The 25,630-nt window shown below is 44.0% G+C and overlaps 3 protein-coding genes and 1 pseudogene across 21 annotated transcripts; 3 read left to right on the top strand and 1 right to left on the bottom strand.

Annotated features, from left to right (window-relative positions):
* Positions 1 to 126: 126 nt before the first annotated feature.
* Positions 127 to 3,741, bottom strand: LOC136481308 (uncharacterized). Of its 19 annotated transcripts, none has more exons than XR_010764700.1 (7): positions 2,979 to 3,737; positions 2,375 to 2,404; positions 1,908 to 2,191; positions 1,696 to 1,790; positions 1,351 to 1,405; positions 1,140 to 1,222; positions 127 to 801 (listed from the first exon to the last, which is right to left on the bottom strand). XR_010764700.1 is itself a non-coding variant. In XM_066478679.1 (7 exons), the coding sequence occupies exons 1-7, from the start codon at positions 3,381 to 3,383 to the stop codon at positions 896 to 898; spliced, it is 1,083 nt and encodes a 360-aa protein (XP_066334776.1). In that variant the 5' UTR covers positions 3,384 to 3,741; the 3' UTR covers positions 127 to 895. The 19 variants fall into 19 exon arrangements, 11 of the variants coding, with proteins under 11 accessions (XP_066334776.1, XP_066334780.1, XP_066334786.1 ...); XR_010764708.1 differs by having other exon boundaries at positions 1,140 to 1,214; positions 1,696 to 1,776; positions 1,908 to 2,186; positions 2,979 to 3,736; XR_010764688.1 differs by having other exon boundaries at positions 1,693 to 1,790; positions 2,979 to 3,735.
* A 1,766-nt stretch (positions 3,742 to 5,507) lies between these two features.
* On the top strand, positions 5,508 to 6,632 carry LOC136481296 (uncharacterized). The gene has a single exon (XM_066478661.1). The coding sequence runs from the start codon at positions 5,599 to 5,601 to the stop codon at positions 6,283 to 6,285; it is 687 nt and encodes a 228-aa protein (XP_066334758.1). The 5' UTR covers positions 5,508 to 5,598; the 3' UTR covers positions 6,286 to 6,632.
* A 10,432-nt stretch (positions 6,633 to 17,064) lies between these two features.
* On the top strand, positions 17,065 to 21,044 carry LOC136455616 (uncharacterized; annotated as a pseudogene).
* A 1,394-nt stretch (positions 21,045 to 22,438) lies between these two features.
* Positions 22,439 to 25,419, top strand: LOC136455607 (uncharacterized). Its single transcript, XM_066455559.1, has 4 exons — positions 22,439 to 24,013; positions 24,676 to 24,756; positions 24,853 to 24,933; positions 25,018 to 25,419. The coding sequence occupies exons 1-4, from the start codon at positions 22,439 to 22,441 to the stop codon at positions 25,417 to 25,419; spliced, it is 2,139 nt and encodes a 712-aa protein (XP_066311656.1).
* Positions 25,420 to 25,630: the final 211 nt, after the last annotated feature.

Genomic DNA, 25,630 nt, shown 5'->3' with positions numbered 1-25,630 from the left:
GTCGTTTTCCGCGCATCTCGGTCGCCAACGCGCTTATGAGCGGAAACAAAGAGGCCCGTATAAGTTGAAATGAACAGGCTGCAAGTCTTTTTTTTTTCTTTGAGGCCAAATGGCAGGAGCGCGCATGGCAAGATACACTTACGCAGCGTGGGTGGTCCTAGCAGTGGTAGTGATAGTTATTATAATTACTAGTATAGTGCCCGTGCTAACGCAACGGCGATATTTCAGAGATGCACATCAAAACCACCAATGTTTCTCAAAACTTTGTGATAGATCACCCTTAAGAGACTTAAATGAGAGATATCTACATTACATTAGATAGAAAAATAAAGATACTCAAAACACAAGAAACAACAAAAAATGAGGGATTTTAAAACACAAAATTAAGACCCATCCGACGATGCCCACAAAGCACTTATCGAAGATGATATGCAATCATGCATTCATTGTTCAACAGCAAATTTAAAAGAAGCCAAATGAAAGGTCATGAAAAATAAATGTAGAATAGAAACACCAGGACATACATAGATGACCAGTTTTCAGAAGGTCACACTGCAAATCATGGACATAATAAATTTGTACCAAGTTATGCATAATTTGATCTCACCAGTGAAATTAATAATAGCACGAAGGCATTCTTAGCGACATCTATGAATTTTATTAGCTTTTCAAAATGTTGCACTACTGCACTAAAAGAACCTGTACTCTAATAGAGGAAAAAATGGAACCTAATTACATATCAGTAATTTATCTTCTTGCAGCAGCACCTTCCTCCTTCCAGTCTCCAATTGCATCATTGGCCTACAAACGCACAAGGAAATGAAATCTTTTAACGTACGAGGCAAGAGCACACAAATTTGAAACAATTAATAGATCTTTGCATTATTTGGCACAGCTAGCCTGAAATGGTAAACTCCTTAAGTTGAAGCAGGTCCATCAAGAACATAGTCGGCCTATTCGCTGGTTGGTTTCTGAGCTGGTTTGGGCTGGCTGGTGCTGGTTTGTTGTGAGAGAAAAACACTGTTGGCTGGCTGGTTTGGGCTGGCTGAAACCAACAAGCGAACAGGCTGAGTGAGAAGATGATGCCACTTCAACAATAACCCAATTGAGAGAAGCCAATATACATGTCACAAATGTACCCTGAAAACTGCAGGGATGTAGAAGGACCCGCTACGAGAAGAGACGGTCTGATCATAGTACTCCAACACATCGGCCTGCATAGCTAAAACGATCATCACATTATATGTTGAAAAACGCGAGCAACTGTAGAGTTTCATCAGCATAGGTCACAGCTGATGAACTCCTTAGAAAGTTGAAGCCTTTGGTTTGTTTGGTATCTGGTATGCTAACCTTCCCAATGAATTCCAGGCAGATGGCGCGCTTCCAACACACGACATTGACAGGACTGTATGCATAGTACAGTTTTAGTTCAGCACACTTGACTTGAGGATCAAATCCAGAAAGTGCATATGGTAATAGAAGTGCCTTTCGGAAATAGGAACAGACCACCAGTTTAAGAACTGTAACTCTGCAAATATAATGTTAAATTAACCATGGATGTTGCTACTTGATGCATGTTATGTGCAAAACATTCCACAATTGAATCTCTACATATAATAAGTGAAGAGTATTTTGAATGATTTAAGCCTGTTTCTTTGTGTTTATTTTCTACCAGTAAAGCTTGAACCTCACCACATGCATGGTGGCTGCCAGCGCCACCAGGATCACTTTGCCTAAAGATTGCAACTTTGGTCCACCAGAAAGGCAGCAAAGTCCCTAAAATAGATAACCTGAGGTCAGAACAAGTTGACCCTTAATCACATACTCTCGCAATGCATGATAAACCTAACTGAGGAAATGGAATTCAAAGCCAACCGGCGACTCAATACCAAACCACATTTACTGACCAAGAGTGCTTGGGGATGGCCGCACGGATCTCCGCCAACCCGAACGGCAGCGGCGCAGCCGGGTAGAACTCCCCGCCCGCGGCGCCGTTGGCCGCCATGTCCTCCTCCCGAGCGGGGAGCGCCTGTCTTCGGTTGCGCGCAGCAGGTCCCAGCGCTCCCGGCACAGCGCGGCCGCCGGGCACACGTCCGTCGCGTCCAGCCGCTCCTCGCGTCCTGGTGGCCGGCGGCCTCGCCTGGTGGCCGGTGCCCGGCCTGGCCTGGTGGCCGGCGCCCAGTCGCCTGCCCTATCACGCGCGTGTGTGGGAGAGATACCCAAAGCATTAAAGCAAGGAAAGAAGCTCTTGAATCATGTAATGGACATTCCAACAGAAAGTTTGCCTGTGCCACTTTATTTCAGCGAGAGAACTACTTGAACATTGAACAAAATGGAATGCAAGGTCAATTCAAAAATCCCATCATGCCTGTACCTCTTCCATCTGGATTCCCTTGGGGGGCATCTGCAAAATGAAAAGTAGGACACAGAAAATGAGAAAAATGGGCCAACTGATATCATATGAACCAGTATTACAAGGATAGCAAATTAGCAATTGGAACTCAATAGACGATGCGGATGGTTCATCATGTTCAGAAGACAAAACTTGGAAAGTTTTATCTGATTAGTATGGGGTGGCGTCCGGACTCCTAATGCGTCCTGTTCTCTCGCAAAAACAAAAAAGTTCACCTTTTTGTGCCCTATTTCCTATATAATTGCTATAAACCAGATTAAGACAAGAGATAGGCGAGGCGATACGACGAGTTATACTGTGTAGAATCCATCCGAGTCGGATTGCATAAGGGTACTGCAAATTTCACACTGAAGAATAGGGCTGCTCATTTCTAGAACTCAATTTGTTGGGCATGCAGCGGATCCTACCAGTTGAGAAAATTCAGCTCGCACCTAAATGAGGCGGCAAGCCACAGTACTGGAAGCGTTCGACCATTTTCCAATAAGTAATTTTGACAGCTGAAGTGCTGAACCTCCGGTACAGCTTACGAGAGCAAATCAAGCTAGGAGCGACCGGCACATCGAACCTTGAAGAGGCAGTGGTCGAGGGTGGGGAGCACGGGCGCGAAGGCGGCCCGCCCCCGACGCCGCGCGGGAGCCCAGTCCAGGCACTTCGCCGCGGCGGCCCTCAGGTCGTCGCTCGCGCCCTCCAGCGTCCGCTCCCGATGTGCGCCCTTCGCGGCAGCTCCCGCGACCACGGCGGCGCGCCCCCGCGGGCGAGGCGGCGCCACAACGGCGACGCGGGGGCCCGACCCTGCGATCCGGTGCGAGATCGTCGCCATGTGAGGAGGCATGCGTGCGGTGTGCCTGCTCGGCCGGCTTGTCGATCGGGGCTGTGGCCTGCGCGCACGTGCTGCTGCGCTCTGCTTCCAGGCATCCAGGAGGCACGGTGGCAGATCCAGGCCGCCCCGACCTCCTGGCCGCGGCACCATCGCCCCGCCCGCTACTTCTCCTCCAATGGCGTGGAGGCGCTGCCGCCGTCTCCTGACCCCGCCTTACATTGAGTTTTTTTTTTGAAAAAGCATGGTGGCTGCGGGAAAAGAAAACCTCCGGCGGGATCGACCGTACTCGGGGAACGCGGGCGTTGGCAGCTGGGGCGCGGGGGTTGCTGGTTCTGGAGATCCATTGAAGGATGACCGTCAGATATGGTTGAGTAAAGAGACAGAACGGACGAGAGTTAATCTGGTTCTTACGTTTTTAGAGTGATATATTTCTGGATGTATATATTGGTGTTGACGTAGTTAAGGTCATGACTGTAGAGTAGGTAATTGTTGGGTGGATCTAGGATAATTTGTAGTGGTGTATTATAGGGGTAGAGATACACAAACACAACATTTGTTGCACACACTCTTGGTTCCTTTTATGTCCTTGTTGACATCAATTTCTTCATTGTTCAGTAGTGTATTGCATAGCACATATAAAATTTTTATGTATATTTACTATGTAAAAAAAATACTTGTTAGGTGTGTGTGTGACAGGTTGTTCAAGGTTAGGGGTAGACAGAGATGAGTATAGTTTTTTTTTCTTTGTGGGCAAATCGCAGGTGCCCTGTTCTTTCGTCTAAGAGGAAGCAACAAAATTTAGAGGAAAATTAAAGAGCTCGTCAAAATGAAAAAGGACAGCAACAAACAGAGCCAACAACAAATATACACAAGGCTCTGTTCGTTTCGCTGAAATTTAGCTGATGCTGTTGCTTATGCTTATTTGTTGTGAGAGGAAAACAATGTTCATTCGCTGCAGGTACTGCTGAAGTAGTGCTGCAGAACAGGCGCACAAAAGTTGTTGCACATCCCGTTCTTGTTCTGCATCGACGCCGCTAGCTTCTGATGTTTCCTCCACACCAGCTTGAATTGAAGCAAGATGGTGCTGGAGTATTAAGTTAGAATATACTTGTCCAAACATGCCTCCACATTTCTCGTTAAAAAAGAGAGCTGTGTATTATGTACCACAAGTACATCATCATACATTCATACTGATGCTATGCTATAATAAAAGAGGTACTAGCTAGTACTAAATACTTGCGGGGGGTGTAGTTTTCATGGGCCATGCATGTGAAGTCGCCGTTTCATCTTCCAACAAAAAGATGAGTCCATGTCCATTTGCCTTGGCTGCTTTCGATGGCAACGCAGTTGTGGAGCAGGGCATCACCGACAAAAGCACAGGCCGGCCGGAAACCGAAACAGCGGGAAAACCATTGCGCAAAATCTGAATATTTCCTTTGAAGACAATCCTCCTGTACTGCCAGCTCTCAGATTCGTTAGATGTGTATCAGAATTGCAGTTGCAGTTGTTGACAGACAGCACTTCATCCTTTATATTGGAACTTGGAAGATGAGGAATTCAACGTTTATATCTTCCACGCTACAAAATCTTGTACGTTTGATTAATTAACTCCTCCAGTGTAAAATGTCTGATTTTGGAGTTTGAGGAGGAAAATCAGAATTTGACGATAGAATATAGTTTAGATAGGTAAAATATACTCTTTTTTCTCTAATGGACGAAGAAAATGAGAGAAGAGATGGTTTGGGCTGAATTATGAACGGGTTTGGGCCCAAAAAGGTCACACCCCTCGTAATATATTCATCACAAAATGTTATTCATTTCACAGACAAAACACCGTGCAACTTTCTCCGGTCTTCGCCGCGCCGAGCCACCGACAGACTTGCGTACGAGGTTGTGCCGAGTGTATGGTGGCATGCAGCAGGCACGCAGACCCTGAAACTGTCCATTATTATTTCCAAAAGTTTTCAGAAAGAAGAATGAATTATCTGCGTATCAGCGCGCACTCAGCAATTCAGCAGCATGGATGTGAATTGTGATATGTAGCCTGATGTCGGTCAGGATTCTGGTGAAAGCATGACGTATTTTCAGTCACCTTTTAGACTATGCTGATAGATAGCTGAAAGCAGGGGCGGCCGGGGCGACCCCTTATATTTTCCAGCTCCGATCCGTTTTGCTTGGAGGAGCCAGAAGACCTCTGGACAAAATTTGGACTTGCAAATAAAGCTACCACAAGCTACTGTCTATGCCTGCAATTCCGACCTCTCGTGCGCATTTCCCAAGCGTTTTCAGAGAGAAAATGCATGCATGGTTCTCTGTCTGTCTCGCCAACTTATTAGACTGACTCCAACAGAGCCAACCCAAACGCATGACGCATTTCCCGGTTTGCGTGGTGCACAGTAAAAACGTACGTGACCCATATCCTCCTTTCTCCAACAGCGGGCGCACCGAGATCCATATCCTCCTTTCCCCTTTCCCCATTCACGGTGTGGTCGCTCAGCACGGGCTCGTCGCCGCGGGGCTCCGAACGCAGCTCCGACGACGGGGAGGAGCTGGTCGAGGTCACGCTCGACCTGCAGGAGGACGACACCATCATTCTGCGGAGCGTCGAGCCGGCCACGGCGGGGGCCGCCACCGGGCTGCCGCTGGGCGCGCGCGGGGACCATGCGGGCGGCGCGTCGTCGCGGTCCCGGTCGCCGTCGATCAGGCGGACCTCGTTGCACCGGCTGCTGCAGTTCTCGCAGGAGCTCAAGGCGGAGGCCATGTCCATCACGCGCCAGTTCTCGCAGGACCTCACCAAGCGCTTCGGCCGCACCCAGAGCCGCGCGGAAGGGCAGGGGCATCAGCAGCAGGAGCCGTCGTCAGGCATCGAGTCGGCCCTCGCCGCAAGGCGGCAGCGCACGCGCTCCGGCGCGCACAAGGCACTCCGCGGCCTCCGCTTCATCAGCAGCAACAAGGCCAACAACGCCTGGATGGAGATGCAGGCCAACTTCGACCGCCTCGCCCGATTCCGCGCCCACCCGCGGCGGATTTCACCTCCCAGTCGCGGATCTAGTCCGTGGCGGCGGGGAGGAAAGGCGAAGAACCCGAGCGCGCGCGGTTGCGACGGCGCCGTAGACGGCACTAGGCGTCCTGCGCGGCTTGGGCGGCGAGCTCTCCCTCCCTCCCCGCCGAGCAGAGGCCCCGCCGGCGAGCTCTTGACCCGCGGCCGGCGAGTTCCAGGCCGCACCTGCTCCCTCTCTCTCTCGTTTTGCGTCGTCGAGAACGAAGACGCATTTTTGCGTCGCGAGTCGGATGCTACGCAAAATGGCTACCGTGTTTGCCTTCTCCGTTGGAGCATGATTTCGGAACCCAAAACACTGTGCCGTATGCATTTTACGTTTGGGTCTGCGTTTACCTATTCCGTTGGAGACAGTCTATACCTACATAAGGCGCCGGCGTTGCCCATTTGCAGTTCGTGCAGGAGCCTTGCAGACGAGAACTGCGGGTGTCCGTACGTCCGATCAGCATTCGTCGGACGGTATCATGTACCGGACCGATTCGTTTCCCTAGAGCGCGCCTGTACTCCGCGCCTCCCGCCCGTGCCTACTTTTCGCGCGTCCACCCAGGGGCCCGCACCCGTGGAGACCGCCGGCGACCTGCGCACGCCGCTCCCGTCATTCCACGTGCAGCGAGATCAGGGATTCGTCTAACATCAAAGACGTACGACCGAGTTTGCAACAATTCAATACATATCGTGTGAGCATTTGTGTAATCACACGTGAGGACTGATGTTTATATTAATCCGTGCAAGTGCAATTTATTTAATTGTTTGGCATTGTATTTTGTAGGTATAAAGAGAAGCAGAGACATTGCATATCTTTTTGAGAAGACAGCGGCGGCTACTGCTGCTGCTGCAAATCCTCCCTATTATACCTATATTTTGAACTGTTAGTATCTCGTTTTAACTATTTATTATATTATAATTTGTTGATGTTTTCAATTTAATCATTGAATTCAGGGAGTGTCTAGTTATCTGTCGACAGATTTTACATGGTCAAAACTGTGAGATTTTTTTTAAAATGCGATCCAATAGTGATAGTTGTAGCACAAATCCTAAAGCATAATCAAACGCTTAAAAATTTGACATATTTAATAAAAAAATTTGTCAACAGATAAATAGCAAAAGTCTTGAATTTAATAGTTATCATACTATTAGTACATGTATATCAAATCACATTGTAAATTTTACAATTGTTACCGATTTGTTAAATGGTTTTACCGAAATGTATATTATTTTTCGGCAGTGCTAGCGCCGGGATGTCCGGACGGACGCCCGTGGCTACTCTCTGTTTCCCGCTCCTGTTCTGTGCCGTGCCCACGCCGCCAGCCCACACGCGGGACTGTCCGCACCCCTCTATTTCCTTGCGCGAGCTCGAACTGTCGTGGCGAGATGGAGAAAAGGGAAGGAAAGGGAGGGGAGGGAGAGGAGAGGGTGAGGTGAGCCACGCGAGGTATGTAGGAGCCGAAGCCCTGCGGTAGGCCGCTGTCTGCCAGCCACCGGCGCCATTATAATATGTGCAACACCCGATCTACTTTTAAAACATCCATATGAGAAACATTTGCAACATACGTATGAAAACACTTGAAACATGCGTCTGAAACACTTGCAAAAAAAACTGAAAACACTTGAAAAAGCCCTTGCAAAACAGATGCAACATCAAGATAAAACACTTGCAACATATATGTGAAACATATACAACATCCAAATAAACATACTTGGAACATACGTTTGAAAAAACAGATAAAACATTTAAAACAGACGCTTACAACATACGTGTATAGCCATTGTAACATATGCAACATCTCAATCTACTTTTGCAACATCCATATGAAACACTTGCAACATACCTCTGAAACATCTGAAACACTTGAAAACATACGCTTCCAACATGTGCTTTTAGCAAACCCTGGCTGGCGGGTGGGCGGGCGGAGCACTGCACAGCGGGATCTGGCTCTAAGTCGCGGTGGAGAAGGAGGATGGAGCCGTGACGCCGCAAAGGAAGTGGGGGTCGGGACGGAGATGGCGACGGAGGGTGCTCGGGCTCCGCCGCGCGGGCGCGGGATCAGGACAGAGGCATGGTCTGAGGAGGGCGCGGCATGGGAGAGGCGTAGAGTGCGGCGTCGGAGAGCGGCTTGGAGAGGAGTCGCCGGGACGAGACGCAGATGAAGGCCGCTGGGAGCGTCGACTCGGCGGTCGGTGTGGGCATCGTGGCTGCGCGCGACGAGGAGAGGTCAGTCCCGTGGAGTGGGCAGCAACGAAGTGGAAGTGGGCGCGTGGCGTCCGGTCGGACGGACGCTTGCTCCTAAGCATTACCGATGATTTTTTTTCTTTTTGTCGGCGTACCCCTTTAACAAAAATTCTAGATCCGCCAATCGAAAACAAACATTGCCACGTTTTGCTCCTCTATAAATAAGAAGCTACTGATCGGCGAGCTGATACAAGAGCCCATTGATCACACTCGGCCACAGATACACGTCTTCGCTCGTCGTCTCCACCTAGCCGCGAACGAGCTCTCAGCCAGTCAGCCTCGGTCCACGCATCGCCGGCGCCGCGGGGCTGCTATATTTGTCCTCAGTCCTCGAGTATCTCTCGCTCCGATCCGTCAGGTGAGAGATACAACAGTCCCATGTCCATGCATCCATCGATGGCGCGGTCACACGTGCGCTAGCTGCGCGCTGCTGATTGGTTATTTTTGCACCGCCCCCCTCCCCTGCGGCCTGCGCACGCGCTTGTTTAGCTATAGTTCCTCTTCTTCCCTTCGCTCTCACGGAGAACCATGTCCGGCCGGCCGGCCGCGCTCGCTTGGGCTGGCTAGGTAGCTAGCTAGCCAGTGGTGTCATTATCACTGCGTTTTCCTCGTCGTATCCATCATCTGGACTGAATAATAAACAACGACACGCGCGCGCGCGCCATTGGCAGGGACGACAGGGAGGGCGCGCGATGGCAGGCGGCGGGGATGAGGCGGCGCTGTGCGCGCCGATGAAGGCGACGTCGGAGGGGGGTGTGGCAGGGGGACAACCCGCTGCACTTCTCGCTGCCGCTCATCATCCTGCAGGTCTGCCTCGTCCTCGTCCTCACCCGGGGGCTCGCCCTCGCGCTCCGCCAGCCCCGCGTCATCGCCGAGATCATAGTAAGTTTTCTTCTGTTCATTCCGGCCATCCACCATGCATGTATGCACCTCTCTTCTCTCTACTACTCGCATTATTCTTCATCATCAAACAAAGCCAGTATGCATTTGTTTCTTCGACGAATTATATGTATTGGCTTGCTCGTTTTGCTTTGCAATAACATTCAGCATGTTCGTTTCGGCTGAAATAATCGTGGATTATTACTGCGGATTGGTTTGGTGCGAGAGAAAAATTTTGTTCTGGCTTATAATCCACGATCATTTACGACCGAGCGAACGTGCTGTTAATTTTCAAGAACGCGTAGCAAAAAAAACTGAATATCTCCAACACAAATACACAATCATGGTTGTTCGCCATTACCTTCTTCCTATACACAATAGCATGGCACCATTATCTTTGACGTCGACTGACATTTCCTAAAAAAAGCAGTGTTTGCGCGTGAACACCAGAAAAAAAAAACCCAGTAAATAAATCTCGCTCTTTTATTTCTAGTACTACTGCAGCATCAGCAGTCAGCAGTGTCGAGATAGTACTATATTTTAGAATACTCGCATTACAGTACAGTATCTAATAAAAAATATGAATTATGAAGCTGAAATAATCCTAACCTACTTGTGCACACATATATAAACACCCTACAACAACGTCAAATGCCTTTTTTTTATAAAAAAAATACACTCACAGATGATTCCTGATTTCTCCAGCAAAACTTGATGCAACCGAAGCTCTTCACCGCACACGTGTAAAGTTTGCACTCGCCCACCACACATGCATGCCACTGCCACGTGGAATCGTATGAACCGCAGAGGATGTGCAGCGGTAACATTTTGTCAATAGGAAAAGGGAGCAAAGCACTGACCAACTTTCCAAATAATGCAAGGGTTGACTTTTCCCGTGCGTGGCGTGGCTGAAGTTACTTTGATATTTTGTTTGCGAAACACAGTTACTTTGATATTATTAGTATGTTATTTTATGGTCATTATTGTACGTGTGGCCTTGACTATTTTTCTATGCATTTTCTCCCTTCATTTTTTTCTACTGCCATACGCACGTGAGCCGAGTATTTCCAGACTTGTTTTGTTGGTTTACCACGAACGTATCAGGCACGTCCATCCGGTCCATGCATGCATATCATATCTGTCACAGTCTTGACTTCTGGCCAACGGCCCATATCTTTGCGAGGTAATGGCACATGCTCCCTCCGTACAAAATATAGATGTTATTCTCACTTTGGGAGGAGTCAAATATTTTTTACTTTGACCAAATATATATGTAAAAATATTAATATTTATAATACATAATTAGTATCATTAGGTAGATCGTTGAATATACTTTCATAATAAACTTATTTGGAGATATAAATGTTGCACATATTCTCTACAAGCATAGTCAAAGTTGAGAAAGTTTGACTTACACGCATCCCATAACGACCTCTATTTTGAAACGGATAAAGTATTTGTTAACTAACAACTTCTCCATATACATACTTGTACTTTTCTTCAGGGGCTGTTTGAGTCCCGCTTCAAATTTTTTAGCTAAATATGTACAGCTTCACAAACTCTAGTCTAGAGAAAAAAAGTAAAGTTACAAGGGCACCTAAAGAGGTACTCTAAAAATTTCAGGCTTTTTTTTGGAATTACTCTATGATGAAGTTTGTGGAACAAAGTTGGTGGAGCAGGGTCCTTATTAGTCTCTAATAGCACAAGCTATAACTAGCTTTCCTAGGCTTAATACTATAAATTATGAGCTGGAAATCTAAACAATGTTTAGTTAGTAGGTCAGCAGAATCCCTTAACTAATCCCAAAACATAAGACCAGCAAATATTATTAAGGGTAAAGTACACTTTCCAACCATCAACTCGCGCCGAAGTTTGATTTTCAACCTTCAACTATGAAAGCGGTTAAGAAACACCCTCCAACTATCAAACCCGGACAAATTTGGTCCTCGGCTGGTTTCAAAAGCGGTTTTATATTTTCGGGAGGCGCCGAAATTTTATATTATTTTTTGAGCATCTTAACGTCATCAAATGAAAAAACTCAAAACTACAAAGTTGTAGATCTCATTGAGAGCTATAACTTTGGTATAAAAAGTATTTTCATTTAACTCTATACAAATAATATATTAGTGCTCTAATGCGGCAAGCGCTAGTAGACGATTATTATGGTGCTGAAATTTTATATTATTTTTTCGAACATTTTACTGTCCTCAAATGAAAAAAAAATTAAAAATATAAAGTTGTAGATCTCATCGAGGTCTACAATTTATATATAAAAATTATCTTCATCCGACGTCCTATTGAAGAGTTATGGTTTTCAAAAATTAAGTCTTATCAGACCATAATATTGTTTTGTCGCGTGACAAGGCTCAACTGAGCTAATCCATGTTTGATTTATATCAAGGTTTTAAATCTATAGCTGCTTGACGCTGATCAAGCTATTTAGATTGATGTATAACTTAGCGACCCATTATAGCCTCATTTAGGTTAGCTATAGCTGTTTTAGAGGTCATCCGTCCTTGATTTATACAGAGAGAGTGCGCGGACCACGTGCGGGGCAGACTGGGAATCGAACCGTGGGCGGGGCAGCCTGGCCACTGCCTGCGCTACCAACTGAGCTAGAGCTCATCCCTGGTGCATAGCGTACACGGTAATTGTACACAAATGTATACATGCTAAGAGAACTGAAGGAGGTAAGTATAGGTTAAGGTAGTATCTCCTGTATCCAGCCGGTAGTATTTGCTCAGATCAAGTGGTGACTGTAATAATCTTCTAGTAGGTTTCATGTGTGTAAAATAAGCTGGCGACATGGACACATTGTTTCATCCACTTGCAGTCTGCTCGTTTCGGCTGGATTGCTCGTATCTGGCTTATAATCCATGACTTGAACAATATTTTTTTCTTACACCAAACCAGTGAACAGTACTTTCAGCAATGGCTTATAAGCCAGTCCAGCCGAAACGAACGGGCTGTTGGATCGTGGAAGATGTGAGCAGGGTTTGCATATGGATGATCTCATCCTTTAGTTTTTAGAGAATGCTAAACTAACATTCTGTTTAGCACGACTTTATCTTGCTCCATTTTTTTTTTGCTATAATGCACAAAGAGTCATAACTGATGAGTCAATAATCAGTGGTGTTAACGGTTCTAGTTCATTTAGAGAGAGAGAGAGAGAGAGAGAGAGAGAGAGAGAGAGAGAGAGAGAGAGAAACGACTTTTTACTATAGTGTAGCTACATACATGTATGGAGAAGCCAGAGATAGAGTCGGTCGATACTAAATGGGGACTAAAAACATCGTCGTTTCTGTCTGTACATCAGTTCCCTAGTCTCAAATGTGAACTTTTAATGCTTCAGCTACTAATCCATGTTTGATTTATATAGAGAGAGTGCAATTTTGCCTATGGCAAAGACTGAATAGTACAAGGTGCTATTTTCGTTTTTCTATCATAGGTTGATTACTGCATATAACGGAGCCTCTCTTACTTAAAGGAAGATCGTAAACTATGTTGCTAGACTGAAAGATTATCAACATGCTTTTCCCCTTCTTTTTTTTATTCCAACTAGAGATGTTGCTTCTTCTCTCGATTTTTTTGCCCACCTTTGAAGTATATACCCCTTCTGTTGGCCTTCTTGTTGATTATGTAGATATATCTGTTTTTCTGGTGATGTGCTTGCATTTTTCGAGTCGTGGATTTAGCTCATATAAATTTGGTAAATATCATTCTGTGTTTCTCCTGTCCACAAAAATTAAAAATAGTTGGCAGAGATAATATCTATCAACTTTGCTTAATGCACACTGCTTTGGCGCACTAGGAAGCTTAGAAAAAAAATGAGATATTCATTAGTGGGCACTCTTACACGTGATGTGTTATCCTATGGTTTGTGATGACATTGACTGTGTAGATTTCTTTCCCCTTAAACGATAGGTTCCACCTTTGGAGAGGGTGCCTCTAACTCTAAGCTTGGAATTCTCATAGTAGCCCGAACACGACACCGTGTCTAGTGGTTTCAACCTCCATGTTTGCATGCAACTTTTACGTTGTACCGAGCGGGTGATCTCACTGACGATTAGAGTGGCTTGAGGTAGCGATGGTTCTATCTGGCAAAAAGCTAAAGCCCCCGCTCGGTCCTGCGTTGGAGCCGATGGAAGGTATCCATGGCACGCGTCATCTTTGGACCACACTCAGCCTACATGCACGCCATCTCAAAAATGATGGAAGGTGTCCATGGCACATGTCACCTTGGGACCACACTCACCTACATGCATGCCATCTAAAAAATGATGGAAGGTGTCCATGCCACACGGCATCTTGGACCACACTCATCTCTATGCATGTCATCTAAAAAATGATATGGGACTGTATCAAAAGTTGTGTGCTTGCGCTAGGAGGTTGGGGAGTCTCTCGTTTCTCTTGCCTATGTGTATTGTAGTTTTCTTAAGCTAACAACTTTGTCAGCTTGTGTTGGTGGTGCCTTCAGGACAAGTCCAATGCACTAGCATATACGTTAGTCCCGCTGAGCTACGTAGGCTCAAACACTATATGAAGGAGAGAGATATATAGCCACATGTTGTCTTCACAGTTAGCCTCACTGAGCTATGTGGGCTCGGACGCCACATGAAGGAGAGAGATAGCCATATGTTGTCTTTATAGCATGTCATATTATCTTGCAGATGTGACCATGATCTATCAAAAAAACACTAGCTTTGTTAAAAAGGACACAGAGTAAACATTGGCTAATGGATTTAGAACAATAATTTGAAAGCGGACCTTTGGAGGGATAGAGGTAATGGTGGGCCTAAGAGGCAAATATGCAACCATATGGCTTGGGCCGTGGGAATTGGGGGCTCCATCCATTAGGAGCTATATATATATATATATATATATATATATGTATATGTATATATATATATATGTATATATATATATGTGTATATATATATATATATGTATATATATATATATATATATATATATATATATATATATATATATATATATATATATAGGGAGAGGCTATTCAGTAGCCGGCTACAAAATAAGTTATTCTGTAGCCACCTCCATTTACTATAATTTTATATACTAATTTACCATAATGTCAATACATATTTACGATAATTGGGTTACTATAATACATGGGGATATTTACCATAACGTTATATTAAACCACTTAGTAAGGAGTTACTATAATCTTGTAAATTAACATAGTAATTATCATAACTCAAAGTGGCTACAGAATAAGTTATTCTGTAGCCAGCTACAGGATAGTAGTTCTATATATATATATATATATATATATATATATATATATATATATATGTGTGTGTGTGTGTGTGTGTGTGTGTGTGTGTGTGTGTGTGTGTGTGTGTAAAAACTACTTTTTGCTGAGATCAATATTTATTAGTAGTATGTGTTGGTTGTGTTCTTGTCATAGAAACTCCTTTGGACGATCCTCGTCAGAACTTCTTTACACAATGATGGTTTAGAGCATACTAGTTAATAATATAGCTAATATTAAGCTTTATATTATTGTCATATCCTTTACATCTAACTAATAACATATAATAGTTTGGTTGTACACGTATGTGCTAGAGCATTAATATCTGGTCGACCTTACTCTCAAACAAATTTTCTTTGAACCTAAGCTAGGTACATCCATAACTACGGGCTTGCTTGGTTCCATCGCTGAGCACTGTTACACCTCGCCGAGCAAGGATAGCGAATGAGTGCGGGCATTTTGTTCTTTCTCCTGGACAGTTCGGACACCGTGCGAGCAATATTTGGCTTGCTCCTGTGGGAGAGCTAAATCGGCTTGCCCGGCCAAGAAAGCTCCTCTCGCTCATGCCGACGCAACGAGGCAAGGCGAGCTTAGCCTAGAACCAAGGAGCCCCTACATTCCTACAAGTAACAAGGGTGCAGCCCCTTGTAAACTCTTTTTAACTCATTAGGCCTTCCCCAACGTTGCTACTTTACTAATAGTCCTAGGGGCCATGTAGGATCGGATTAAAAAGTAGGTGCTCTACACTTGTCATAATGGCTTGCAGAAGCTATATATGCTTGGCCGGGAGAGAAGATGATCCATGCTAAAAAAGAAGAGAGAGATGAAATAAAGGTGATGCATGATGATAGAAAAAAGTTTATATGCAAACCACAAGTAGTGAAAGTTTGCATTGTGTAAATAGTAGTCTGAACATTTCTTAGTCTACGTGGATCACTTTATTTATAGGAAAAAGTCTACTTAACCCCCCACCTATCAACCATGGTCTACTTCACCCCCAAACTATAAAACCGTCTATTTTACCCCCCCTGAACTTTTCAAAACCGTCTATTTTACCCCTGGCGGTTTTCGGCGGCGGGTGCTACAGTAACGGCGGGTTGGTACAGTAATTTATCTGCAACTAACTTATACGTGGTCCAATGAGTACGAAATTTTTACTATAGTTCAAGCATACAATAATTAGCCTACCATAAAAATTTCACCATAATTGGACCACAGAAGCTGCAGCTATGAATTGTTCCAATTAATTACAGACAAAATTAGATTTTCCAATTAATCTAAAGGTACAGCAAAACCTTTTGTACTAAAGCATACCACATTATATGTTAACTATGTAGATCTACTCATGTGGAGTCCAACAAAATTGGATTTTCCATTTTATGATTTTTCTATGATTTACTATGATTTTTCAAAGATTCAGCGAAAATAAATAAAAAAAGAAAAAGGTGAAACCATAGGTTACTGTAGCAACCGCCGTTGCTGTAGCAACCACCGTCGAAATCCGCCGGGGGGTAAAATAGACGGTTTTGAAAAGTTCAGGGAGTAAAATAGACGGTTTTATAGTTTGGGGGGTGAAGTAGACCATGGTTGATAGATGGAGGATTAAGTAGAATTTTTCCTTTATTTATACTAGAACTGCTAAGAGTGTTAGCCTCCATTGGTCGTGCCCTTAGGATTTTGATATAATAATTTTTGCTTATGTCATCGTTATACTTAGTCTTAATTGTTTATAATACATTTTAGGTTGGCCTCTCCTCTCCTCACGAGTACAGTACTGTTGACTGTGTGAGCTGCAAGTCTGCAACTGCAATAGAGACCATCCCATCCCTCTTGAGTTTTTCTTGACATAGAACGGAGATAAAATTTTAGGCCTTTTTATACGAATACTACCTATTGGTAGTATATATACACACATATATGAAATATTATTAATAAGCAGTTAACTGAATACAAAAGCAATATTCAGATGAAATAATTTGTATACATATTAAATTATCTCTAAAATTTCTTCTAACATTCGAAGTCATCGATGATGGTGTCAATATCAATCTCATTCAACGATCGCTTCTCACCTCTCTTGTGACATTATACATCTCAAATAGTTCTTCAATAATTTTAATTTTGAGAAACAATCTTTAAAGTAGGAATCACGTGAGAAACAATTAGTAAATTTCAGATGTTCCTACCTTGCTGCCGCCTGGCGCCTCTGCCTGCTCCGCGCTGCTGCCTGCTGGAAGCTTGGAACCGTGGAACGCCGAGAGTCCCGGTCTTGGTCGTTTGGCTGACACGTGGCATTGCATCAATCTTAAAGCAAACTTCCACCGCTTCTATCTCAACGTCAATACGCACACGCCGTTACAGGCCTTGTCTTCCATCGGAAGCCACCGAGATGGGCCACGGGTCGCCGTGCTGGAGGCCGCCGCAGGCTCAAGCGTGGCAGAGCTTGAGCGGAGGCCGTCGGTACGCGGGCTCGCTCGGGCGTGGCGGAGCTCGAGCGGAGGCGGGGTCACCGTGCCAGCGCCCACGGGCAGACAGGAGGCGGCGGCGCTCTGCCCGATCTGCCTGGACCCCATGGAGCCTGGCCCCGCGCTTCGCGGACGTGCCGGTGTGCCTGCTCGCTAGCCGCCGTCACCTCGATGGCCTGGGCGTTGACGCCGACGCGCTCCGCTGCCGGCACATCTGCTCGGCGTCTTCGCTGGCCACCGCGGCGCCGAGGTACGCCCGCGGGCATAGGCATCGTTGGATCCACGTGTATTCACTTCAATCACGCGCGTTCGAGTGGAATGAAACGTAATTTAGTTCAATTACATGCGCATCCAAACAGGGCCCCTTTCCAAACAGGCCTTAATTGGAACCCTCGTAAGCCACTCCATTGACTTCGATGATACCTGATCCATAGCTTCTTGTTGCTATACATCGATGATACCTGATCCTTATCATACACGACATTTCTCCCGATGAAACGTGTTCTCCCACACTGCCTTCAACACAGAATACTCTTACCTTTTTGCAAGATTTACAAAACTAAGCTCTCACAGATTACAAGTGAACATACGCCATATATTACACTAGCAAGACCATTTATTCCTTCGAATCCAGAACAACTTTCTTTGTTCTATGTTTGTCCTCAAGTCCAATGTCTAATTGACTCTGGTTTCTGAGTTGAAGTAATGTAAAGTCTGACTAAATCGATAAAATGGCATGTTAACAGGCACATCAAATCTAATTAACTGAATCCCTTTGATCTGTGCTGCTTGCACTAGTATCACTTTTGTCACAAGATGAGCTGAAACACTGCCACTAATTTGACACAGTTACTACTCCGTCGTGGTGCACAGAGTCGAAGTCGACGCCCAATCTCCTATATATAGAGAGCCGATGGCCCTCTCCAAGGTAAATACAAATTGATAGTTCATTATTGCGTGGAAGTTTCAGTTTGGATTAATTTTGAACTAGCCTATAAATATTCACATGCATCAATCAATAATGACAGCTCTCTTAATCTAATTGGAGGGCTGATTAAGAAAGGTCTGTCTGCTTTTGAGCCATGCTATAATTTTACATTCTAATAAAAAATCACTTCAATTTTTGATTGTCAATACTATCTTTATGAAGTTCTCTTGATGGACGAATACATTGTTCTGGCCCACTTTGTTCTTGACCAACAGTTAGTGGCTACAAGTAGAACAAGTTGATAGTTCTCCTCTTCCTGCAGAAAGGCAAGGTGAAACATTGTCTGAATGTTTCCCCTTATTTTACTCTTACCCAGTTCTCTGCTGGGTTTCCAAAATTTGGTTGTTCAGATTTATTTTCCCAACTATTTATCACAATTTTATCTACTGATATAGTCTTGTTTCTGAATGACTGGCCTATAATGATTTCTGCAACTTAAAGTTTAGAGAGCGCAATCATAACAACTATACTGTGTAATGTTCAGGCTTTTTAAATTTTCAACAGAGCTTTGTTTGCTTGGCATCCCCTATTGCTGTGAAATTTAGTACTCTTCCATTCATGTTTTGCTTGCATATGTCAATCACTTCTTTGCATGCCATTTGGGACAGTAGTTTCACATTCATTTGCTCATTACAATAGTGCACTAGTCATGCATTTTTGATGACAAGGTATGATGCATAAACTACTTCTGCTCCTCAATAATCAAATAGTAGTGCAGCAGCTGGACCTAGTGATACAGCAGATGTATTAATGGGAAATATAGACGACGACCAAGATCTGAGTCTGCTTTTTAGTGCTGCTGGTCGTGTTGTTGATCCTTACCGTAGTCGACTTGATCCCAAGATGGTAGAGGCATTGATTTGCACCAAAGATTGGGTAGCGGCAGCAAGAAAAGGTGATGATTCAGTCATGTTTTTTATGTTTTAATTTAAAAATGCGGCAAGCAAAAAGGCATTGATTAGTTTCCTATGTTCATCTTTTTGTTTTCAGATTCTAAAATTGTTGGTTCAGTTATGGGTGTTCTTGAGGTGGATGCTTTATCTACAGCCATGGCTAATAAACTCAAATTTGAGGCATGCCACCAAACCTGATTTTCAGTCCATGGGATTCTTTATTTTTAGCTGCCAGTTGCTACATGGAAAAACTTATATAGGGATAACATGTAATGTGCAGTAAATTTGTGAATGATTTTTCTTCATCTTGCAAACTTGTAGGCAGGAAACAAAGAGGTGGATGAGGATGATAATGAGGAAGCAGAAGATCTGGGAAGTGATCCAGACTGATGAGCTGTAGTAGCTGGATGCCTGGATGACATGGTGGATCTCCAACTGTGTTTGAATTTTAATCGAGACTTCTGTCTTATCCCTTTTGGCATGTTGGCCGGCTGTTCCAGCTACTTTCCAGTGCTTGTGAATTGTGGTTACTGTACTACTGCAGCTGCAATACTCTAGGTGGCTCATATACACTTTATTGTCACCCACGCTGCAGCACATTGTTACAACTGAAAATAGGGGCCGTGTATACAAAAGACTGATTGCCGTTTTCAGGTGCATGTAAAAAGCCGATGCGCTCTGCCTGTGGCGCACCTGTTCGGCGTCTTCGACGGGGTTTTCAACTTGCTGCAAAGACTGCCTCTAAACAGAGAGAAACTGAGAGGAGCAAGTTAAAGTAGGTAATAGAAAAAAGCTTGAGAAGGTATGCATTTCTGTGATGCAGCATTGATGTAATTGTTTTATCTCTTTAACTTGTGTCATAGCCATCTATCTATCTATCTATCTATCTTATATATATATAGAACTACTACGCTGTAGCTGGCTACAAAATAACTTATTCTGCAGCCACTTTGAGTTACGATAATTACTATGTTAATTTACGAGATTATAGTAATTCCTTACTAAGTGGTTTACTATAACGTTATGGTAAATATCCCCATGTGTTATAGTAACCCAACTATCGTAAATATGTATTGACATTATCCAGCGGCGGACCCAGAAAATATTTCAGGGGGGCTGAACAACACTATTGTTCGATCTTAAGTCTCAGCCCCCCTACACTATAGAATTTTGCCTAAAAATTCATGGGGGCTCCACAGGGGTTCCACTGCTGCGAAATGGGTAGGGGGGGCTTGAGCCCCCCCGCCCCACCGCTGTGTCCGCCCCTGACATTATCGTAAATTAGTATATAAAATTATCGTAAATGGAGGTGGCTACAGAATAACTTATTTTGTAGCTGGCTACTGAATATACTCTCCATATATATATATATATATATATATATATATATATATATATATATATATATATATATATATATATATATATATATATATATATATATATATATATATATATATGCCAAAATAGGCAAAGCAGCAGAGGGCTGAGTATTTGAAGCAGCAAGGAAATCCCTCACAGTTTATGCACAGCAGTTCCAGTTATAAATGGAGAATTTGTTTCAAGAAAACTGGCAAGGTACGTCTCATAGCACATCACATTCTGCAACTTCCAAATTAATTCTTTGGCTTCCATCTGCAACTTATGATTCATTTCATTATTTGGGACTTCAGATGCTGGAGAAGATTCAGAACTTCTAGGAAAACAACAGTGGTATTGGCTAGGGCCTTTGATGCACTGGGGATAAATCAGCGATCAGTTGTGTGTCTGTCATTTGAAAAATTAGCTCTCTGCATTGGTAAAAAAAGGCTATATCAATGATCCATGGCGATGCTACCGGAGGAGGTTCAGTTTCATGCATGTTCCTCTTGAAGCTACTAAAGCCAATGGTTTTGTTCTGAAATTGCTTTGTAAGAGTTGCCGTCCAAATGGCACAAGATGTATGCACATTGTAAATTGTTATCTGAAATACCTATGGCATCTTGTCAGAGTTGAATCCTGTATACAAGGTTGTTTTTGCTGAAAATGATTACAGTGAAGAAACTGAAATAGACACACCGTAAATCTTACAGGTGGTCTTTGATAACAACACAGTTACATATGTTCATCTGAATTTAACTTTCTAATGGATAAGGAGCAGACATGTATAAATAAGAACAAGTCTCACAGGGAGCACAAAATGCTATTAATAAAAAATGTAACTTTCTAGCGGATGATGTGAGATGCCGGTGAGCTAGCACCTTGGTGATGAGCGATTGACAACACGGTGTGCGTGTGACGTGTCTCTCGGCAGGTTGTGGTTGTAGGTGACAGGTGGAGACAAGGTACATGCGGCGACGAGTGAAGAACGAGGATAGGATGCCGTGCCGAAGAACCGTAGGGGCGGAGAAGGTCGGATCGAGGCTTGCGTTCGAGGGATAGGCGATCGTGTGGTGTACGTCTACTGTACCTGGCTACACGGTGGGAGGACGTCGAGGGAGGTTTTCAGATTACGCCACAAAATCCGGGGTTCGCTGGTTGAGCCACAAAGCCATGCATCGTACCGGGATGCTCGTGCGGCGTGCGTTGGCCGAAGATGGAAATTCTGGCGATCGCGATACGATTTCGGATGGTCGTGTAGCGACATCGCGAGGATCACATCGCGGAGATGGAGGGATCACGGACATCGCGGAATTTGCCATGGAGGACGTAATTGGAATTTACGCCCCTACGTTGGATTTATTTAGCGTAGGGGTTATGTGAAAATAGGTCGTGCTACCCTTTGTAGATATAAATATGTGGCACCTAGGGTTGAGAGGGGTGGGACGTTTTGGACTCCCGGCGAGTTACTATCCACGCGTGAACAGTACCCATGAACAGTACTCGTGCCCCGGGGTTCCACGGTTCAGTTTTCCTCTCTCCGGTCTAGCCTAGGGTTTGAATTCTAGTGAGAGGTTTTTGTTGATCTCTCCGATTAAGAGAGGGAGGATGTTCGGGCGGAGGCTAGATGCACTTTTGTAAGTTCAATCACTCAATTTAATCTTTCATCTATAATGATTGATCTTGTGCATCTCGATTGGTTCTTTACAATTCTCGTCAGCATTTGACATAGTCTGCTTGTTTTATTTTTATCTCAAGATCCGTAAGTCCGATTGACGTGATTCTAGCTGGGTTAGTTTCGTAATTTCATCTGGTTTAATCTGACAAATTTTTAGGTCGATCGGAGTTACGGATTTTCGTCCACATCAGGTTTACTAGGTACATAGAGTTATGTCCAGATTTAAAAAACGTGATTTATTCAGGTTTTGTGTTTAGGGGAAGGGTTAGAAATTTTTGGCTTCCGCGACCATTCACCCCCCCTCTGGCCGCCCGTTACGATCCTTCAATTGGTACCAGAGCCGGTTTAGGTTTTCTATACCTTAATTGGTGCTGAAAGTTATGGCGACCAATGAAAAGTTTGATGTTCGTGCTCCGTTTTTTGATGGGACTGATTATGATTACTGGAAGGCACGTATAACCAACTATCTCAAAGGCAAGTCGCTGAAGCTATGGAAAATCACACAAAATGCCACATATGTGATTCCAGCTGAGGAACCGACTGACGCCGCTGAGATCGGGCTTCTTGAAACAAATTATCGCGCTGTTGCTATTTTACAGGCTCCTATTTGTAAAACTGAATATGATCAGGTTTCTAGTGAAGATCTCGCTTATCAGATCTGGGAGAAACTTAGAAAATATCATGAAGGCTCAAACACTGTGAAAAACCAAAAATTTGAGATTCACCAAAAAGAGTTTGATGCTTTTTGCCAATTGCCTAGTGAGTCTATTGATGACATGTTTGCACGTTTTCAAGTGATTGTTAATAAGATGAAGGCCATGAATAGCAATATGCCTTATGATGATCATGCTAGGGCTCTTAGATTATTACATTCACTTAATGATGAATGGGATATGAAAGTTGAGGCGATCGTTGAATCTGTAGGTTATGAGACTCTCACCACTGATGAGCTTTACAGTAAGCTCAAATCAAAAGAGATCGAAATTGTTTCTAAGCGTAAATTGAAAAATCCCACAGCTGCTTCTTCTTCTGACGTTCCAATGGCTTTGGTTTCTGGAAATAAGACTAACACTAATGCTAATCCAAATGTTTCCAGTTTTGCTTTGTCTTCTTTGTGTCATGTTGCAGATGAGGAGTTGGAGGTGCTAGATGATGATCAGCTTGTACTGCTCTCCAACAAGTTTAAGCGTGTGTATGACAACAGGCGTAATAGAAGACGTTCAGATGGCTGCTTCAACTGTGATGAGCGAGGACACTTTGCTGCTGATTGCCCAAACAAGCAGAGATCTTTTGAGCAGGGCAATAACTCCTCCAGGCGCCAGGAGAAATTCAGGGAGAGGAAGAAGAAGAAGGATAAGCAATGGAAGAAAGGCGGACAAAAATACTCTGACAAGCAAGTCGCTAAGGCTGCAAATGTTTTGTTATCTTCTCTTGGACAGTATGTTTCAGGTGGCTCGTCAGACTCCAGCGATTTAGATTCCGAGGATGAGACACCCAAGAAGAAGACAGACGGACTTTGCTTCATCACTGACGCCGGCATCAATGGTGGGATATGTACTATGGCCTTGGAGGGTGATGCATCAACTGACAGCAACGATGAAACTTCTGATGATGAGGTAGATACTTCTGCAGAACAAAGAATAGCTGATTTAACTAAAATTGTTCATAAGCAAAATAAAGTGTTGGCTAAACTTAAAACTGATTATGATAAAACTTGTGCTGAACTAGCTACTCTAAAAAATGCTGCATCTAATCCTGCTGAACCTGATGAATGTGAAGAATGCTCAATTCATATGATTTCGCTTTCTAAATTGCAAACCAAGTATGCTTCAATTGTTGATGATCGAGATAAACTTTATGCTGAACTAAATGAACTTCGTTCTCGGTCGAATTTGCTTGGTACTTGTGTTTCTTGCCCGCTTCTAAAAGTTGACTTGGATAATGCTTTATGTCGAGTAAAAAATTTTGAAGAACACACTTGTCCAGATTTGCCGGATTGTTCGATTTGTCCAACTTTACGATCTGAATTAAATGTTGCTAAATCACATATTGTTGAGTTGGAAAACACACTTGTCCGGTTCTTCCTTCATGCCTAACTTGTCCTAATTTTGTTGTTGAAAATAATGATTTAAGGGCCAAACTTGCTGATTTGGAAGAAGAAAATAAGCATTTGAGAACTATTCTTGGTTGGTGTTCTATTCGTGAGACTCAAATTGGTATGGCTATTGATCAAATTAAACGGAGTGAGCGTTTTGGTCCCGGTTATGACTTGAAACATGTTTTTGGTGAAAAAAGTGGACCGCCTGTTGATGAGAAGAATCCACCTTTGGCTAAATATACTGGACCACCTCCTAGGAAGGGTTCAGGTGTCACCTCTGATGGGTTGCTGGTTGAGACATCTAGATCCGCTCCTAAAAAGCAGGTTTGGGTGCCTAAGCCAAAACACTTCAAGGGTGTACAAAATACTAAGCCAAATGGTTCTTCTTGTGATCATTTTGCTAAGCCTGTTTTTGTTGCTTCTAGTTCTAATGCTGAGGCTTCTTTCGCTCCTGCACGCAAGCTTTATCATTGTGATTTTTGCAGTCATGATGGTCATCTTTATGAGTTCTATTATCAGAGGATGCGTGCTGAACGACGTGAGCAGTACCCCACACGTGGTACTCATGATCGTCGTGTTTTTAGATGTGAGCAGTACCCTGTACGTGGTACTCATGATCGTCCTGTTTTGAGACGTGAGCCATTTGTTCGCTCTTCTGGTTTTCGCTCACATACTCGTGCTCTTGCACAACATCAGGATGACAGACCACGTTTTCCCCCTCGTGGTTCTCATCGTTTTTTTGAGAGCTTTGATTTTGCTAATGCTTCTTTTGAGCAAGTGGCTCAGCACTGGTTTTCATTACATTATCCTAACCCCAGTGTTGAGTCATTAGCTCACCCTCGCTCTCGTTGTTGATTGCAGGTTGGAGGCGAGGACATATGGATAATGGACTCCGGTTGTTCGCGACACATGACCGGAGATGATAAATGGTTCTCCAGCCTCACCCCCACGAGCGTAAAGGAAAACATCACTTTTGGGGATAAAAGTCAAGGTAAGGTAATGGCGCATGGCTGCATCAAGGTAACAGATAAATACACATTAAAGGACGTCGTGTTGGTAAAGAATTTGCATTATAATTTGCTGTCTGTTTCGCAACTTCTTGAGGATGATTTTGAGGTTCGTTTTAAGAAAGGAAATTCGCGTGTTCTTGATTCTGCTGGTAACCTTGTTTGCAAGATTTCTCCTTTTAGACGGATTTTTAAAGCTGATTTTTCTAAATCTTTTGGTGAAACTCGTTGTTTAGTTGCTCATGGTTCCCCCTGATTTGGAAGTGGCATCGTCGGTTGGGCCACTTGAGCTTTGATTTGCTTTGTCGTTTGAGTTCATTGGATTTAATTGATGGTTTACCGAAACTCAAGTTTGAAAAGGATTTGATTTGTGCTCCCTGCAAACATGGAAAAATGGTTGCTGCTTCTCATGCACCTGTGACTCAGGTGATGACGAGACGACCGGGTGAACTGTTACATATGGACAC

The sequence above is a fragment of the Miscanthus floridulus genome, chromosome 1 (assembly GCF_019320115.1).
Source record: "Miscanthus floridulus cultivar M001 chromosome 1, ASM1932011v1, whole genome shotgun sequence".
In the NCBI taxonomy this organism is placed as follows: domain Eukaryota; kingdom Viridiplantae; phylum Streptophyta; class Magnoliopsida; order Poales; family Poaceae; genus Miscanthus; species Miscanthus floridulus.
This window is presented reverse-complemented; position numbering and strand designations above follow the sequence as displayed.

What these genes read in the sequence shown, in the direction of transcription:
- LOC136455607 (XM_066455559.1), top strand. Translation starts at nt 22,439, where the DNA reads ATGGCGACCAATGAAAAGTTTGATGTTCGTGCTCCGTTTTTTGATGGG. An exon ending in TGGATAATGCTTTATGTCGA is followed by an intron (nt 24,014 to 24,675) that starts GTAAAAAATTTT and finishes TTCTATTATCAG; the next exon opens with AGGATGCGTGCTGAACGACG. An exon ending in CTAATGCTTCTTTTGAGCAA is followed by an intron (nt 24,934 to 25,017) that starts GTGGCTCAGCAC and finishes TGTTGATTGCAG; the next exon opens with GTTGGAGGCGAGGACATATG.
- LOC136481296 (XM_066478661.1), top strand. Translation starts at nt 5,599, where the DNA reads ATGACGCATTTCCCGGTTTGCGTGGTGCACAGTAAAAACGTACGTGAC.
- LOC136481308 (XM_066478671.1), bottom strand. Translation starts at nt 3,383, where the DNA reads ATGGTGCCGCGGCCAGGAGGTCGGGGCGGCCTGGATCTGCCACCGTGC. An exon ending in TCGACCACTGCCTCTTCAAG is followed by an intron (nt 2,405 to 2,978) that starts GTTCGATGTGCC and finishes TTCATTTTGCAG; the next exon opens with ATGCCCCCCAAGGGAATCCA. An exon ending in GCCTGGAATTCATTGGGAAG is followed by an intron (nt 1,223 to 1,350) that starts GTTAGCATACCA and finishes TGATCGTTTTAG; the next exon opens with CTATGCAGGCCGATGTGTTG.